This window comes from Astatotilapia calliptera, chromosome 3 (genome assembly GCF_900246225.1).
Source record: "Astatotilapia calliptera chromosome 3, fAstCal1.2, whole genome shotgun sequence".
NCBI classification, from domain to species: Eukaryota; Metazoa; Chordata; class Actinopteri; order Cichliformes; family Cichlidae; genus Astatotilapia; species Astatotilapia calliptera.
In genome coordinates this window covers 30090790-30109208 of record NC_039304.1, presented here as the reverse complement: position 1 = coordinate 30109208, position 18419 = coordinate 30090790, and the positions used below count along the sequence as shown (strand labels likewise).

At 36.7% G+C, this 18419-nt stretch overlaps 1 protein-coding gene and 1 long non-coding RNA gene across 2 annotated transcripts; both read left to right on the top strand.

Moving 5' to 3' along the window:
- The first annotated feature begins 3165 nt into the window (after positions 1 to 3165).
- On the top strand, positions 3166 to 4620 carry LOC113019219 (uncharacterized). The gene is made up of 3 exons (XR_003271990.1): positions 3166 to 3244; positions 4258 to 4293; positions 4527 to 4620. It is a non-coding gene; the product is annotated as an uncharacterized LOC113019219 (long non-coding RNA).
- Positions 4621 to 6019: 1399 nt separating this feature from the next.
- LOC113014193 (carcinoembryonic antigen-related cell adhesion molecule 5-like) lies at positions 6020 to 12448 on the top strand. Its single transcript, XM_026155566.1, has 12 exons — positions 6020 to 6074; positions 6161 to 6424; positions 6547 to 6825; positions 7997 to 8281; positions 9051 to 9161; positions 9298 to 9313; positions 9418 to 9503; positions 9680 to 9730; positions 10634 to 10693; positions 11029 to 11088; positions 11242 to 11307; positions 11445 to 12448. The coding sequence occupies exons 1-12, from the start codon at positions 6020 to 6022 to the stop codon at positions 11447 to 11449; spliced, it is 1338 nt and encodes a 445-aa protein (XP_026011351.1). The 3' UTR covers positions 11450 to 12448.
- The last annotated feature ends 5971 nt before the right edge of the window (positions 12449 to 18419 follow it).

Genomic DNA, 18419 nt, shown 5'->3' with positions numbered 1-18419 from the left:
AAACTGTCTCAAACCATCAAAGCAGCGAAGCAGAAAAATCCGCAGCCACTTCCAGGACAGCGGTGACACGCAGCGCATGGTTTGATCCCCAGAATGATGTGCTGGTGAGGAAGTTCAACCCCCATCATAACGACCAGGTTCTCTGTCTGACCTCTGCTGATGTGAGGAAAATTCTTTGCAGAGTTAACCCACATATCCAGATAAAATTCTAAGCTGCCTTGTATGAAGGCATGTATGTATTTATGTTGAAGATGCCTCGTTCTGTTTTCTCTGAGGCTGCTGTGCCCTTTGGAGCAAAAATGAATATAAAGTTTACAGCATATCTTGTCACTGGAAATTGTTTGCACTGTTTATATATTTATATTATTTACTGTAGGTATTGGTGAAAAAAGCTTTATGTTGTGAAAAACTGAAATCTGGAAATTAGAATTGTTGTGCCTTATTTTGTTGATCTTTTTACATATATTCCTTTTGAAAATGGTCAAATTTGTATATTTATTTATTTCTGTTTGTCTGATAGCATTTATTTATAAAATAAATCGGACATTTCAAACAGTTACTCACTACTTGAGTAGTCTTTTCGCCAAGTACTTTTTTACTCTTACTTGAGTAACTTTTTTGACAACTACTTTTCACTTTTACTTGAGTAATAATATTTTAAAGTAATGCTACTCTTACTTGAGTACAATTTTTAGATACTCGACCCACCTCTGATACGATGAGGAAGTATACTCAAAAACAAACTACTGATAATCAGTTATAATATTTAAATCCCCGCTAAGATGGATCAATTACAAAAAACCTATAGATACAAGAGTAAATTTTCCCAACATGGCTGAAAATACTATTTAACGTGCAGCTTTAGATGACAAACTCATTATACACATAAAACAAAATCTCTACAAACTCTAAAAGACAAAATGCACAATCAGGGAAACACACAGCAGCAGGCCTCTCTTCATCCCTGTTTAGCACAGGTGAAAAACACATAAATAGGTGTTATAATGGATAAAAGTCAGATTCAATTACTATTTTTCCCTTTAAAAGTAATCAAAAGCACTTTGGGGACATTTAGCTCTAAGAACTAACACTTAGTAAAGCAACACCAAACTTAAACTTATAAGTTAGTACAGGGAGAGGACCTACAGCGAATGTGCCTTACCAGTGTGGAGATCATGCAACTCTGTCTGGGAACCTCCACATATGCAACATGTTTGCTAGCGGTGTCCCACTGACTAATGCCCCCGACAACATTGACATGTGGAACCTTATTATTACAAAAATTCAATTTAAATAATAAAAAATAAAATCTATGCAATGCAGTTTTGTGAAAGTTCACTGTGACTCACACACTATTACATAGTATATTATAGCTCCAGCTACATACTACATATATACATATAAATATATAAATAACATTATGATTTATGATTTGCTTCAAGATATGTTCTCTAACTGCACCTTTAGAAGCTAATGTCTTCCATCTCATTCTCTCCGTCACTACCCAGAGCTTGTGACCACACAAGGGTAGGAAGATAAATCAACCTGCCAACAGACAGCTTCACTTTCACACTCAGCTCTCACTTCACTACACCACACTGGTCCTGCATCCATATCACTGCATATGTCACACAGTATCATCCAATCCACCTGCCAATCTCCCACTCCACTCTTGCCACAAGATCCTTAAAATCCTGTGCTTTGGGCCAGAACTCATCCCTAAACCACAGTTATGACTTCAACAATTATCCAGTGTCAATCACGGCTCAGAGTTGGAGGTGCTGATTCTCATTCCCTCCTCTTCACACTCAGCAGCAAATCGCCTCAATACGAGCTGGAGTCCACCATCTTATGAAGTAAAGGGTGCAGGAAGCACAATTGTGTTTCACCAATAACTGTACGTTATCAGATTGCCATGCTAACTCTGCCTTGCTGAACTGCTTGCTTCCTCTTATTGCTTCCTTTATTTGACTTACACCGTTAATTCTGTAAAACACATTCAAGTATATAAACAGCTGCTTTGTTTGCAGCTGTGCTCTGCTATCTAAAAATTTAGCCATGGAAATGAGTAACTAAGTGTGTAAGTGTGCTTTTTAGTTACTAAGTGAAGCTAAAAGGCACTGTCGTTATTTATTAATACAGCAGTTACAACTACTTGTAAGAAAACAGAGAGGAGCTGAGAAAGGGGGCAGGACTTCATCTGGTCTCACGGTCACTTCTGGTTAAGGACACATTTCTATTTTAACTAGTGCACGCTTACTTTCTGTGAGTGAATTTATGACCAATCTAAGATGTCACCACAGTGGAAAGATATGTTAAAGGAATCTGCATTAGTTTAATGAAATAAAAATAAAATTACTGTCAGTTCTTGATTTCACTGCTGTGTGGGAAAGTGTGTGGATTACCAACATCTGCTGTGAACATTTGCTCAGTAAGTATGACATCTCTGTTTATCAGCTGGTATGGGGGCTCACCTCAAATCTATTTAATGTATATTTGAAGCAATGTAATGATTTTGTGCATCAATATTTAGTGTATCATCATCTCCTTGTAAAGTTGCAGCAGCCAACTCAATGACTACATCTGTGACAGGAAGGGAATGGTAAAAGTTTATTGTCTTGGTTGTGTTTAATCAGTTGTCTTCATTTATGCATCTACTGCAGTTTAAAACGATCTGAATGATGTATACATGTAGTGTTTATGAGGGTAATTATTACTGGTGATAAAGCTCATAATAATCAAACCAAGCATACAAGCAGCAGACAAAGGCAACAAAATATCCGTCGCTGTTACTTTAATATCTAATGCCTGATAGATACTTGTTAGCAATCTGAATCTGAACAATGTTTCTCGTTGTGTTTCTGGGCTGTAAAATGAACTAAAGTACTTCACAGTTAAATCTCATTTTGGGCACTCAGTCAAGCTATTATTGTTTAGTTTCAGTATATATATATATTTTTTTATAGCCATTCTGATAAAAATCTGCCTGATATGTTTCTGCAGGAGAGTATAAATGTATCACATGATGTGGTGGTCAGACTATGTTAAGTTGTTATTTCTGTGTAAAAGGAAGGAAGCAGAGAGAAGAAGTATTAAAAAGTCATTGTTTCCTTCACAGCTCTTTGGTATCTGCTGTGCTGCTGCTTCACTCTCTCTCTTTACAGAAAGTTGTAGAAGTTTTCAGACGTGTCACTGCTGGATGTGAGGATGGGAGCCACTTTGCTCTGTGAGCTGGGCCTATTCTGTGAGTACATCACTGACTTCTATTGTTTGATTCATACTGATCCATAAACATGTTTTAGTAAGAAGAACAGAGCATCAGTCATTTGTACCATTTCAGGTCATGTGATCAGAGGACTCTCATGTTTGTTACCAACATGGTTGTTTGTAGACTGGATTAGATTTTAGTGCACTGACTCAGATCAGAGTTGAGCTGGTTTAGTTTATCTAAGAAAGGTTTGTTTCTCCATCAGTGATATTTTGATGCTTTTGACATCGTAATATAAAATGTAACCAATCATGGTTACATTTTATTAAACACATAAAGGCAGTAATTAAAGCCAGTGCTAGATTTAAAAATAGGCCTTTTAATGCAGACTAACAGAAATTTGCTTCCTTAGTCCAGGTAATCCTACTCCTGACTAAATGAAACTTGCTTCCTAAAGGAAGATTAGAGCTCATCCAGCCATAAATGGAGATTAAAAAAAAAAAACTCCCAGTAGGCAGGTTTAAATGTAGAAGACACATAAATTAGTTAAAATATGTCAATGTTGATCAACAAATATCACCTTCTAGACAAATTCTTGTTGACAGAAGTGACCCACTGCAATTTGTCAATGGCATTAATTTTTGAGATTTTTTTCTAGTATACAAAGTAAATACTGGGGAGATCATTTCCCTTTTGGAACCCAGTCTTTCACTGGCTGCCCAAAGAGGATGGCCTGTACCATTTCAGGTCATATGATCAGAGGACACTCATGTCTGTTATCACCATGTTTGTTTGTAGACTGGATTAGATTTCAGTGCACTGACTCAGATCATAGTAGACATTGAAAATCTCCAAGTGTTTTAAGGAGCTTGGTAAGAAAGCGACTGGACTTTAAACCCTAGTGGGATTGTTCCTTAAGAAGGTCATTAACTCACTATTGATCATGTGCCTCAAGAAATGAGACACATCATTACCAACAGTTTTTTTATTTATGTTACATTTTGGTGTCTTTAGTTTGATAATGTCTGAAGTTTCTGTCTTTATTGTAGTGCTCTGTACGCTCGTCTGCAGTGGACACGCTCAAGGTGACTGAACAGTTTTCCTTTTTCAATTTCTTCCTTTTTATTTAATAAAGATTATTCTCAACCTGTATGACTCTAATGCAGATCCTATTTGTGTTTCTTTTTATTGATTTATCACTGTATTTTCATTTTGTGTGAATATAAATAAAGTGTTATCAATCAATGTCTTGTCTTGAGCATTAAATAAGTGTTTCAGATTGTCTGTTGTCTGATTGTCTGTTTGTGTTTGATTCTAGCTGCTGTGCTAACTATTGAACCCAAATCATCCAGTTATTTCATTGGAGAGTTTGTTACCTTCAAGTGTGACATGAATGAAGGAAGAGACACTGACTGGTATTATGCAATCAACAAGGATGGTCGAGACTATGTCCGCTACAGTGAATACAAAGTCTACACATTAGAAATGAGATCCACAGATCGCAGTGGTAAATACCAGTGCTATGGCAGCTCAAAGTGGTCAGATTATACAAAGAACAGTAATACTGTCTCTGTAACTGTATTAGGTAAGTCCTCAGTGATTAATAATGTGATGACTCCAGTTAAAATACTCATCTGAATTATAAAAAAATATATGTGTTTAATAAATGTTTCATTGAAACTATTTTATTTCCAATGTATTGAAACTTTAAACTTTAACCAAGATCCTTGCATTTTACCTAACTTTGTTGACAGTACACACTACAACCAAAATACTCAGACAATATATTTTTTGTCATTACAACATGTGCATGTTTTAATGTATAACAAGAATAACTGTGGATGAAATTTAATTTAAATAATGAAAAAAGAAACATCAAAAGCTCCACATAATTTAAGGTGACGATGTTTCTGTTATCTAAATGTGAAACCAGGCAGATCCCTCTGAACCCATCAGTGTGTTTCCTTCAACAGTGAACTGCATTAGTTTACATTCAGTGTGACTTCTTCAGGCCAAAGAATGGACAAACATTTGAAATGTGCTTATTTAGAGATCTACAACCTGAATTACCCGACTAACCTCAAAATTGTAGCTCTCTTACTATGTCAGAAAAAATTAAAATGATCTTAAACTGTATTTAAAAAATAAATTTAATTAGGATTAGCATTCAACTTTATTGTCATTACACATTTATAAATACAGGGTAAGGAAATACAGTTTGCATCTGATCAGAGTGCAAGAGTAGTAAGTGCTAAAAAATGGGAGCAATTATATACAGATAAGGGTAGTATAAATCAATGGTGGGATAGTTATGAACAGATTATGTACAGAGAGAGCAGATATACAGATGATCTATATAGTATACAGATGTTCTATATTGCTATACAGACGGGCAGAAATACAGATGTACTATGAACAAATATAAAGCTTTGCTAAATATATACAGATGTGCTACATATGGTAAACAGATCTACAGAGTGCTATGAATATATTCACAGTGGAAGCGTAGCGCTCTGAATAGACTATAATAGTAAACAGTGTACGCACTATACCAGAGACTATACTGGTTCAGTGTCCTAAACTATAGCAGTAACCAATGTAAGCATATGGTGAATGTTGAGAATGAATGACAGTCATGATCATGGTCATTAGGAGGGATAAGTGGGTGTGGATGGAAAGGTTCAGCAGGGGACTGAGTTCAGTAAGGTGACAGCTGTGGGGAAGAAGCTGTTCATAAACCTGCTGGTTTTAGTCTGTAGGGTCCGGTAGCGTCAGCTGAAGGGGAGGAGCTGGAAGAGTTTTATTGGCAGGATGAGAGGAGTCCCTGAGAATGATGCGTGCTCGGCAAAGACATCTCTTCTTGGAAGTTGGAATTTAAATCAAATGAAAGCATATTTTAAAAATGTTGTTCAATGGCTTTGTGTTTTCTTTTTGTCTTTTTGATAACAGCAGGTATACCCAGGGCCACACTGACAGCAGGAACAACAATCATACCAGTAGGGGGCAGTGTGACTCTGACCTGCTCTCTGCAGAGCTCTGATGGATGGAAATATGAGTGGTTCAGACGAACCCAAACAACCTATGAAGGTAAAATCAGAGATCAACAAAACAGAGATATCAGAGTATCTGAAGGAGGAATCTACAGCTGCATAGGAACAAGAGGAAACCCAGTTTACTACACTTATGAAAGTGATGATGTCACCATTGAGAAAACCAGTGAGTTCAGTAATTTAGTTTGAAATATACATTCACTCATGATTATCAAACATACAATGTTGAGTTTTCTGTGTTGATTTCATGTTTCTGTTTGTATCTCAACTGTTAATATGTGTAAACAGTTTCCAATAAAGTTGTTGTAAAACAACAACCCAACTGGCCTCAGATATTCAGAGGTGAGACGATCACTCTGACATGTGAGGTGCAGGAAGGAGGTGAAACCACTGAGTGGTGGTATGAATGGAGAGCACCCAGCACACCCACACAGTGGACACACAATAATGATGTGACATTCAGAGTTTCTGAGTCCAGCAGTGGAGACTACATGTGTAAGAGTCGACGCAGAGATGACTCATATTCTTCAACAGAGTGGAGTGAAGCCTTCACATTGTCAGCATCAAGTAAGTCATGTTTGTTGTGTGATCTCCATTTGACAAATGTCATAATGGTCAGCACAGGATGAATTCAATGGTCTACAAAGCATGTTACATTGTTAGTCAGACAAAGAGCTGCAGCTGATAGTAGCCTCATTGTAGACAGTTTGTCACCACTTTGTGTCATGAACTTTCAGCTGGTATAGAGACGCCAATGCTGACCTGCTGCTCCATCACCTGAGGACAATAATGACAGAAAAACAAAAAACAGAAAAAAACTGACAAGGTGGAAAAATTTATTATTACAAACAAACACTGAGGTGATGTCTGTGGAAATACAAAGTGGACTAAATGTGTGGGCTGAAGATGTAGCATATTAGCGATATTAAATTAGCCAACATTTAGAGATAGTAAGATTAATGTTTTTTCTTTAATTACTAGTTTTCTTTTGTGATTACAAGAAGTAATGCAATATTTTCCTTGTTTAGTTTCATTACTCTGGGGCGAGGCATCCTAGAGAGAGAGTGATTTGGTTGCATCAATCAACATTTTTAGTGACTGGTTTGTTTTGCCAGCTGAGGTGAACTGTGTGAAAAATGTTCTTCTTTCTTTTTTTGTCATGAAATTGATGCTTTCAAACACTTTATTTAAGAACTTTGCATGAACAGTGGTGGATAAATTAATGCATTTTGTTGTATTAATGGAACAAACAGTGATGTGGAAGTTTTTGATATTAGGTTTATAGAGACAGAGATATGTTGGTATGTTTCTTCTGATCATGTACGAAGAAGACTATTCCCTAATCAAAGCAAACTTATGATGAAAAAACATGCTAAACAAATGAAAATGCTTTATGAAAGTCTGAAATTAGAAGAAATCTCATAAATAAGTTCTGTGTCTTCTGTTGTGGTAATACGAAGGAATCACACAGAATAAGCACAAGTATTATTTTATAAATCCAAAGAAGAATCACAATGAAACAGAAAAAAATAAACACTAAAAGAATAAAATGCATTATAGGCATCTGTAAGATTACTCATACCATTTCAGTTTAGTCTTATTCCTTCCTATGTGTTGTTGGAAACTGGAGAGGAGGTTTACAAGAGGTAACATCAATGGAGACAACATCAGGGCCGTGTGATCCCTCATGTGGGGTATATATTCATATTTTCTTTGTGTCTTTGTTTAAACTCAACAGCAGATCAACCAAAGGCCCAAATAACTTCTGATATGAGAGACATCCCAGCAGGGGGCAGTTTGACCCTGATCTGCTCTGTGAAGTCATCATCATCATCATCTGGATGGAAATACTACTGGTACAGAGATGAGAACTCCTCTGAACCTCTGAACACACAAGATGCAGTTTTCCACTCAAATGGACAAATCAGTGTCTCACAGGAAGGACTCTACAGGTGCAGAGGAGGAAGAGGAAACCCAGTTTACTACACAGAGGACAGCCAGTCAGTCAGGATTGATCGCAGGGGTGAGTTTTTTTCTTCTTCTAGAAACACAAAATGTGAAAAGTTAATGATCTGACATTTACACCTTTAGTGGATGTATGAATAGAAAACGACCAAACTTCCAACAAAAATGAATTCAGGAAGTTAAATATGCTTTTAAAACCCGATGATGCAGAATACAACTGTGAGGGGAGAGTGCACACCAGGGTTCAACAGATTAGAGTGAATACTTCAGTTTGTCAGTATTCATTATGTTTTTATACAATACTTAGAATAGATGAAGATGTGAATCTACTTCTATGCTCACTCATCATCTACTGTATAATTATAATAATAATTATCATTACTGAAAAATTCACAGTGTCTGCAAACAAACGTAAGTGTTCTTCTGAGCTTAAACATATTAGCACAGAGCTTTAAAGTATAAATACAAATTGATAAAATAGCGATATATACTTTTGTCTCTGTAAAGCTGACATTATGTATTTGAATTAGAAAACTATTCACAGAATTTATCACCACTTGCATGAATCAAAATATGCTGCTGGTTTAAAGACCTTTGTTCATAAAGGAATGATAAACAGGTGATGTGAAATTCAAAAGGTTTTTTTTAAATCACTATTCAGGTAAATAGTCACCACAGAGAAATATGATAGTAAAACAAATAGAATATTTTCAGTTATTATTAGGAATAGTGATATTGTAAATAATACTATATTTTAAAATGTTCCCATGTGAATTATGTTAATAATCTGTTTAAATGCATCTAATTAAAGCCTGGTATTATTACAGCAGCACCTGAAAGCTCTTCATTTCTCACTCCTTTGATCGTTGGACTCGTTTGTGGAGTTTTACTGATTCTTCTTCTTCTTCTGCTTTTGTGTCGCTTCAAACAGTCAAAGGGTGAGACCATTAACCATCTGATATTAAACTGAATATGATGTAAATAATAAAAATCACAGATGTATCCTGAACGCTCAATGTAAAATTTTGCACCACAACAGGTTACAATAAAAAATGTAATTGTCTTTTCTTACAGATTCCTTCTTTGTCAGGTTGGTTCAAATCTCCCCTCTCCTGTACTAGAACTACATCCTGTGTTTCTTATTATATCTACAGGTTTACTACTTTTTTTTTTTTTTTTTTTTTGTTCCACCAGGACTCGGAGCACAAATCAGAGCTCTGCAATGAACCACATGATCAAGGATGAAGCTCAACACAGTCAAGATAACTCTACTGTCCAAGGTCAGCCTGATCCATGACAAGTTTGTTGTTGTTGTTGTTGTATTTATTAATTTATTTACTGACGATTTTTAAACTCCAGGTCCAATATATCTGTTTCTAGTTTGCTGATTTAGAAGATAATCAAACCCATACATAAGAAATTCAATTTTTAACCTAACATTGGCTTGTTTTTGTAGGTGATGCTTGTGTTTATGAATCAATCAAAGACCATGATGACACACAAAATGGTAAAGTAGATACAGTAGCATTGACATATGAAGACTATGTGATTATTTATGTTTAAACATTGAAGTTTTAGAAATCAGCTGCACACAGATAAGAAAACAAAGAGGTTGGACACTTGGTCCTTCCAGTGTAACACAGGGTCAGTTCAACTTTAAGATCAGTCTGTCCTACAAAACGTAAACCACTGTGAATCTGTTTTATGAATCCATCTCATTCCTCCTGACTAATTGTTTTCTAGTTTCACTTTTTGCTGGTGTTCCTGTCACTACTAACAGTATGAGACAACAACCAGTAATCAACCTCATGTCTTCATTTTTTAACTCTTTGCTTATATCCTTTTTTTGTTTGGTTGTTTTTACATTTCAGAGATTAATATTTTTTTCTTTATTTTGGTATAATTGTTTTGTAAATGTCAGTATGTTTTGTTTTCATTTTTCTTATGCCAAGTTATGTATTAAACATCATTGTTATTATTGTTATTCTAATATTTTAACCTAGAAGAATCACGTGGAATTAATTTCAGTGCTGTTTCAGATAAGAGATTAGAAGAAACATTTGAGGAGTCTGTTGATTAGAGCACATTATCTTGTTTTAAGAGGACATAAATTGTATGAGTAGTGCAGGAGTATAGAATGGCAAAGATGGAGGAAAAGTGAACGGTGATCCTTTAGGTTTGGATTTGAGCTTAGTGGAAGGGTCATGCTGAGCAGGGTTGAGCTGATGTGACACTGACTTGAGGGTTGACAGGTTTTCATAGAAAAGGTTTTTAAACATGACAGAAACATCTTTAATAGACCTTCAATAGGTTTCTATGATCAGTGTGTTGTTGACTGACAGATATATAAATGTAATGAAAATGAACACACTTAACCTTTTATCCTGATCATCTGTCCGTCCTCTCTCAGATGACAGTGTGCTGTATGCACAGATCTCCCACGATAGATCTAAAACCAAGAAAGACAACGGTGAGTAAAGTAATATAATATATAACTTTTTTCTTGACTTCATTGACTACACCATTATTTCATCATTTTAAGAGGGTTATAATGATATCAGTTAGATATCATTGGATTATAGGGTCACTGACCTTAATAACCAGGGTGGAGGAAGCTTGAAGTGATCTGACACTGAAATGAGATTTAACAGTAACAGGTTGTCATAAAATCTCGTCTTCAATAGAGCGAAAATCTCCTTCAGTCTGTTCCTGTGATGAGTTACTGTAGGTGTTAACTGACAGAAATATAAAGGAAATTAAAGCCACTCATTTTTTAATGCTGCTCATCTGTCCATCCTCTTTTAGATGACAGCCTGTTGTACGCACGGGTCTATTACACTAAAGCGAAACCTAAGAGACACAAAGGTAAGTAATGTAATAAAATGAGTACCTTATTTCTTTTGTTTTGGGTTTTACACGTTTTACACACCAAGGAAAACCGTATAAATAAATCAAGTTGTCACTTTGAACAAAGAGGCACTTGCAATGACATTTGACAAATCATTTCTTTATTTGCAGGAAAACCAGCTCCTGCAGCAGCTGATGAAACAGTTTATTCTGAAGTTAAATCACAAACAGCTCTGGGTAACTGTGCAGAAATAAAATAGCTTACATGTTGCTGTAACGATGAACTTAAATACTAAAGTTTTTAAGTTTTTAGGGAGTAAATTTAGTTCTAAATCACCTTTAATGACTGAATTGTGCTGCACCATTTCTTTCAGATTAATAACAAGATCTGCAAAACCAACCGGATCAGTGACAAAACTGAGTTAATTCCATTAGAAGTAAAGAGCTCATTGGAGAAAATGAGATTATGCACTGTTTTGTAAAATAAAATAAAGTCAAACAAACTTTCTTTCATCATAATAGCACCAACTGATGATCTGGCTTTGAGACCAGGATGCTTTTTAGAGTCTTTTTACATTTAGATTGCTCAATAAATAAACAACAAATAAAAAAATAAAAATAAACAACATTTGGAAATGAAAGTCAACAACCTACAGAGGGCTAAATGCAGAGACACATCAAAGTGACAAAATAATGCAGCAGGTTTGTCCATTTTGTCAAATGTTCATTGCACCAACTCAGAATGATACTCAGTTGTCAGTTTGGCCAACGTGTGCTTGTGTGCATGCCTGACAATCTTGGAGCATATGAATAATGAGTCAATGGTGTCCTGGGGATCTCCTCCAAGATCTGGACCAGGGCATCTGAGCTCCTGGAGAGTCTGAGCTGCAGCATGGCAGCTTCAAATGGAGAGAAGCATAATGTCCCAGTTGGATTTTGGTCAGGCGAGTGTGGGGACCAGTCAGTGGTATCAATTCCGTAATCCTCCAGGAACTGCCTGCATACTCTCAACACATGAGGGTGGTCATTATCATACCAGGAGGAACCCAGGACCCACAGCACAATAGGGTCTGACAGTGGGTGACAGACTCTTGAGCATGCACTGAATTGGCATCCTAGAGGAGTTGGACATCCTGTACAACCTCTGTAGCATCCAGGGATCGTCTCACCCTGCTGTACCTAGTGTTAACTACATTTTCTGCTACTTCATCGAGGATAGACATTTGAGTGATGTGATGCTAAACACTGATTAAAAATAATTCCTTTAATTTTTTTTGAGCAGTGCATGTTTACAGATGTTTCCTGTATTGTTTCTAAAATCATTTGATGTGTATGATAAGCATACATGTTTCTCTTCCCCTGCATGAATTAAGCATCACTTGACATTTTTCTATAAAGTTGCTTTTCTTCTTTTAACAGCTTTAGGAAAAGATCAACTTTAAATTTTATTTTATGGAAGCTGCTTGGAGAGCTGCAATTGTGTTATATGAATATGTGTTTCCTATAAGATATTTAATCTCAAATATTGTTACATCTACAGTCTTGTTTGTTGAAAAACAATTTTTCTTGTTTTCTTGTTTCTGCGCTTCATTGCTCCAGATAGATCTAATTCACACATGGCTGATATCATCCACATATTTTAGTTTCTGTCAGTGTAAGATTTAGTTCTTCCTCCCAGCTGTTACCAGGTGCTTGTTTAAAGCAGACTTTTTATTTTAAGGTGATTATCTTATAAAATAAAGCATTTTGAGGCGGCTATTATTGTGAGTTGTTGTTAAATAAACAAAATTGATTCAAATTGACTTGAACGTTTGTGTTCTAAACACTAAAGTAAGTTAAGTGCTATCAGATCATACATGGCTCAGAGTGGGGAATGTTCATGAACAGCTGTACATGGGAAGAGAAAGACAGAAATAATAATTATATGTACAGTGTGACTACAGGATTTACTCTACTGTTAAAAATAGGAGCCTAGATATTGATCTTCAGAGGTACCAACAAATACACAGATTACTGTCTTGCAACTGCTGATGCCTTGGGTGTTGATGAGGGTACTTGTTCATCAAACACACTCAGTGATACAGTATTTATTTGTTTGTTTATTTGTTCAGTTTTACAACAAATACATCATCTGGTTATTTTATAAAAATAGAAAGATTGTCTCATTCTTGGCTTTAAAAAAGGAGCAGGATTGTGAAAGTGTTTAGACAGCAGATATGATGATTCAAAGGTAATAGATAAAAACACTAATAATTACAGTACATCAATTTAAAATTATAATAATATTCTAATGAAGTTTTGACTGTCTCAGCTTAGAAAGAACACCCAATAAGTTATTGCACTCCGTAAGTGAAGTAGACCCGTAGACTTTTGTTTTCAATAACTTTCATAGTGTAAAAGCCCTTTGATTACTTTATCATTTCTTACTGGTCTTCTCAGGAATATCCTGTTCTTTTTGTGCAACTACAACATGCCCAGTGTGAGTCATCTACTCATCCATCCATTTGCTGTAGATTAAAATTTCCATATTCTTCGGTCACAGAGGGGCTTGAACCTCTCAAGGCAGGGTGTAACCTGGAGAGGTCACCAGTCTATCAGAGGGTCAACAGAGTAGGAAAGAGAAAATCACTCACAGCTCCAGGGAATTTCAAATCACTGATTGACCTCACATGCATATGTTTGGACAAAGCAGACGTACTCTGAGAGAACCCACACAGGTATAGAAAGAGCCAATCCAGACTCTAGTGCAGCAGTGCCACTGTCAAGTTAAATGCTGCTGTTCTCTGACATGAATACCTCGTCTTCCATGTAGTTCCATGGTAACAAGGTTGTGCCAGATACACCCAACAGTTTCCTGATGTGGTCCCCGAGTTTCTCTCGTGATGGCCTGCCTTTTGTCTCTTTCTCTCTCTCCTGTTGGTGTTTGTGTGTGTGCTTGTGGACATGTGTGGACATGAGCTCCACTCATTTTCTCTGCTGCCCCATTGGCTGCTCTCCTGTAGAGGATCAGCTGATCAGATTCACCTGCTTCACCATTTCTAATCAAGCTCAGTATTACGACGGAAGCAGATACTCAGCGGTTGCCATATTATTGTGTCAGTGAGATATGTGCTCTGCTTCTTTCTTATATGAGTTTCTGTTTGTGTTTCAGTGGAATAATCAGTCTCTCTGTGTGTATCAAGCCCCCTGAGTTTCAAACAACAGTGCTTTCCTTGGAAAGCCTCAATACTTTCACCGCCATTCCCAAATATCTAATGCACGGATGTCAAACTCCAGTCCTCGAGGGCCGCTGTCCTGAAACATTTCCATGTGTCCCTGCTGCAACACACCTGAATAAAATTAATAGGTCATTAGCAAGAGACTAGAACTTGAAAGAATGCTGAGGTGGCAATTCAGCCATTTGATTCATGTCACAGCAGCTCATGAGTGAATGAACGTGGTGCAATAAAATTGCTTTAAGAAGTAAATTATTCCAAACAATTACATTTATTGTAAAATGTAATTTTACAATAAAAGTAATTGTAAAATTACATTTATTGTAATTTTACAATTACAATAAATGTAATCCAGCAAGACTCCAACAAAGACAGAAAGTCGAGATAAAGTGAGAAAGCAAAGCTCAGGGTAATCAAATTTAGAAATGTCAAACAACTAGTCATAAGTAGGGTTAGGGCACAGGTGTCAAACCCCAGGCCTCGAGGGTCGGTGTCCTGCAACACAGCTGATTCAAGTGGCTAAATTACCTCCTCAACATGTCCTGAAGTTCTCCAGAGGCCTAGTGATGAACTAATCATTTGATTCAGGTGTGTTGACCCAGGGCAATATCTAAAACCTGCAGGACACCGGCCCTCGAGGCCTGGAGTTCGACACCCTGGGGTTAGGGGTTGTAACCTCAGCATGCAGTCGAGTTCAATAATTTCTTGCTAATGACCTACTAATTTTATTCAGGTGTGTTGCAGCAGGGACACATTTATAAGTTTCAGGACAGCGGCCCTCGAGGACTGAAGTTTGTCACCCCTGCATTAGAGATTCACCAGCTGCTTTGTCTGTTTCTATTCACACGTGAACAAACCCGTCTGTGAGTGGGTCTATCATTCTGCCGATCCATGACATCGCCACCAATCTAATATTGTCGTACAGCTAGGGTTAACTTGAAAGTAGTGATGGCCAAATGAAGCTTTCTGAAGCACTGAGGCTTGTATTGAAAAACGGTTCATTACTCGAAGCTTTTCAACACAGTCCTGTTTGGTGACATCAGGTGGCCAAAAATACAAAGAGCAGCTTGAATCCACAAAATAAAACCAACTGCTTCATTACGATTGCCTACTCTATAGAGTGGAGTTTTGTCTGATATTGGGCCGCTGTTGTGTTGCTTTGAACGTGTATTTTTTGGTGGTTAAAAAAAAAAAGTGTTTTATTTGTTTAATAAATAGTTTTGACCAGTAAACTCTCCTTGTTTAAACATGCACCATGGTGTGGTCTTCCTTTGCTTGTGACTTCTTGATGTTGGTAAATACAATAATTGAAAAATACCACGTTACATATAATATATACATATAATAATGTACAACAGATTATGGAGTATGCTTCTGCTCTGAGGTCCTGCCTCCATGCACTTATGCAATTAATCGCTAGACGGGTGTATTTATAAATACTATTATATTAGGGAAATTTTCCCAGACATATTTTTGACCTGGGGGTAGAATTGATTGTGAAATGGAAAGGAAAAATGCTTATGAAATTGTTCTAGTGTGCGATGGCCGAACCTGTTCCTTTTCGTGGAGATCATTTCTCCTGCCTTAAGGAAAATCCCTTCACATGGCCCAGAGGAGGCTGGAGTGCAGAGAAACTGGTAGAGATGCAGTTATACAGTCTACCTGGACCCCACCAACTATCAGCTAAAGAGAATAAATAAATTCAATTGCTGCACATTTGGCAGACTAACATTTTCAGATTAATTAAACAATAAAATATATATTTTTACAACATTACATGTAAAGAGTCAAGTGGAAGTTTTTCTAAAGTTATTTAATGATATTTATATTATGGAAGCAGATTTTTAACATTTTACCTTTTTCCCGTTTTCAGATATAATAAACACGCACAAAACAAAAGTAAACGGCCAGAACACAAAGCTGGAAAACCCACCTGATTGACAAAAATCAACTCAAAATTCTCCCACGCAACAGAACCTCCTTTATTCCTCGCTGGCTCCAAATCTCTCAGTGGAATGATCAGTGGTTCGCTATCTGTCACCATCAAAACACTCCACAAATCCAGTGAATGATTCGCTTCCTTATAAACCATTGAATCAGATACTGAAGCAGTTAGGTTCTAAATGAAGCTTCGGACGTCACCGATCAAGTGACTCTGGCCAAACGAATCAAGCTTCAACACAGTGCTTCTGAAGCACTGTGTTGATTTTTTTGACACACGCACCGGAGCTTCAGCTTCAAGCGGGCCATCACTACCTGAAAGCATTATACAGTACACCAAGTGTCTATTGAGCCTAGTTATAGCTTTGCTCCAAGTGTGCTTTTGAAGGGGGAAAAGCCTCCGATTAACAATCTTGCGACCTCAGTAAAGTGCTATCATCAAAGCACATGGTTTTGGGTAAATTGTCAGTGGGAGCTAACAAATAATTGTTAATAACTTTCAGCTTCAAATATAACAACATTTTAAAATACAAACATACTAGAAACATATATGTGAGGAGTAGTCACACACAAATAAATCACTAGATACTGAGGTACAACCAGCTTGGGTGACTTTGGTATATTGTATTCTTTTGATGTTGCATTTTGAGTTTTGTATTTGCTAACTTAAAGATTTTATTACTAGTTCGTTTAATTGAATTTATATTCTCTGCACTTAGTTTTAGTTATCTGGGTTCTCTTCCTGGTCATAGTTAGTTATATTTTGTTCCTCTTTTTCACTCATCTTGCTTAAGTCTTGTTACGTCAAGTGTCAAGTTTTGATGTTTGAGCAACAAATATTTATCTGTGCCATGTAGTATTTTTGTCTTTAAGAGTTAACACTGCATATGTTACAGCTGTACTTTTCTAACCTGTATGCGTCTGCTACTGTGCATGACATTTAATTTTGAACATAAAATGTGGTATTTTTGCTTGAGAATTCTGGTCGTGGGATGAGTTTCTCTGACAAACCTGCCACGCAATGGATGACTATGTTGTTCCATTTGTCATTCTGATTTCCTAGTAGGTGAAACAACTCATATATTTCAGTATCTTAGTTGTAGTTTTTTAATGCAAAGACCTTTATTCCTCTTTCTTGCATGAAGCAACTATTTTCTAACATTTCACTCTACACTTCCTCATTTATATATATAAAAAAACACAACAGCGGACTTTTTATTCAAAACCACAGGAGTGTCAGATGCTGTAATACTTTTATAAACCCTGTTGATCTTTAACTGTATAGCATTTTTAATTGCACATCTTTCCTGAATGCATTATAAATATATAAAGAAGTTTGTTTGCATATGTATGAAGCTCAATGTCTGAGATGATGTCAAAGCCCTGATCTAGCAGCACATTGCAAGGTGTGAAAAAGAAGTTGAGCTCATCAACCACATGCTAACCGTCAGTGTCATGGTCCCCTAGTCCTCCTAAACTTCCTGCTCCAAGTTTAGTTTTTCTCCCTATCTCTCTCTCTTCTGTGCATGTGTGTCTGTCTGTGGGTGGGACCCACTACAGGTTCCTGCCTCTGGCTGAATGCAGCTGCAGCAATCAGCCACCCACATCATCTCATCAGGAAGCCACTACATAAAGCATTAGCTGAGGCTCCTTCTTTTTTCTGGGTTTTTTTTAAAGCATTATTGTTCTAACAATCTGCCCCTGAGAAAATCTACATTCAGGCTTGAATTTATTTGCTACCTCCTGTTTGAACCCCAGATTTTAAGTAGTCTAAGACATAACAATGATAAGTTGTTCCATTTTTTTTCTTTGAATTTGTTTTTAAATTAAACCGTTGGTGACATTCTGGTGATCTTAAAATCCTACGACAAATCACTTTCCCAAACATTATTATCTGAGCAGTTACAATTTAGTTTCAGAAGCAGGGATCATATATCATGTCAGCTCTGCATACTGTCCACAGTAAAACAGGAAGTGTCAACAGTTAAAAATAAGATATGTCATCAGTGCCCTCATGTAGGGCTAAAAGAGAAGTAGCAGTGAAAGGCTGAACACATAAAACGAGGTTGCAGAAAGCCTCTACTCCCATAATCAGATGAAACATTACTATTTTCTCACATTCTCTGTTTCTCACTTCTGTTTCAGTGTTTCTGTTGTCAGTAGCAGTGACAGACTTTCAGGCTCATTGTGAGG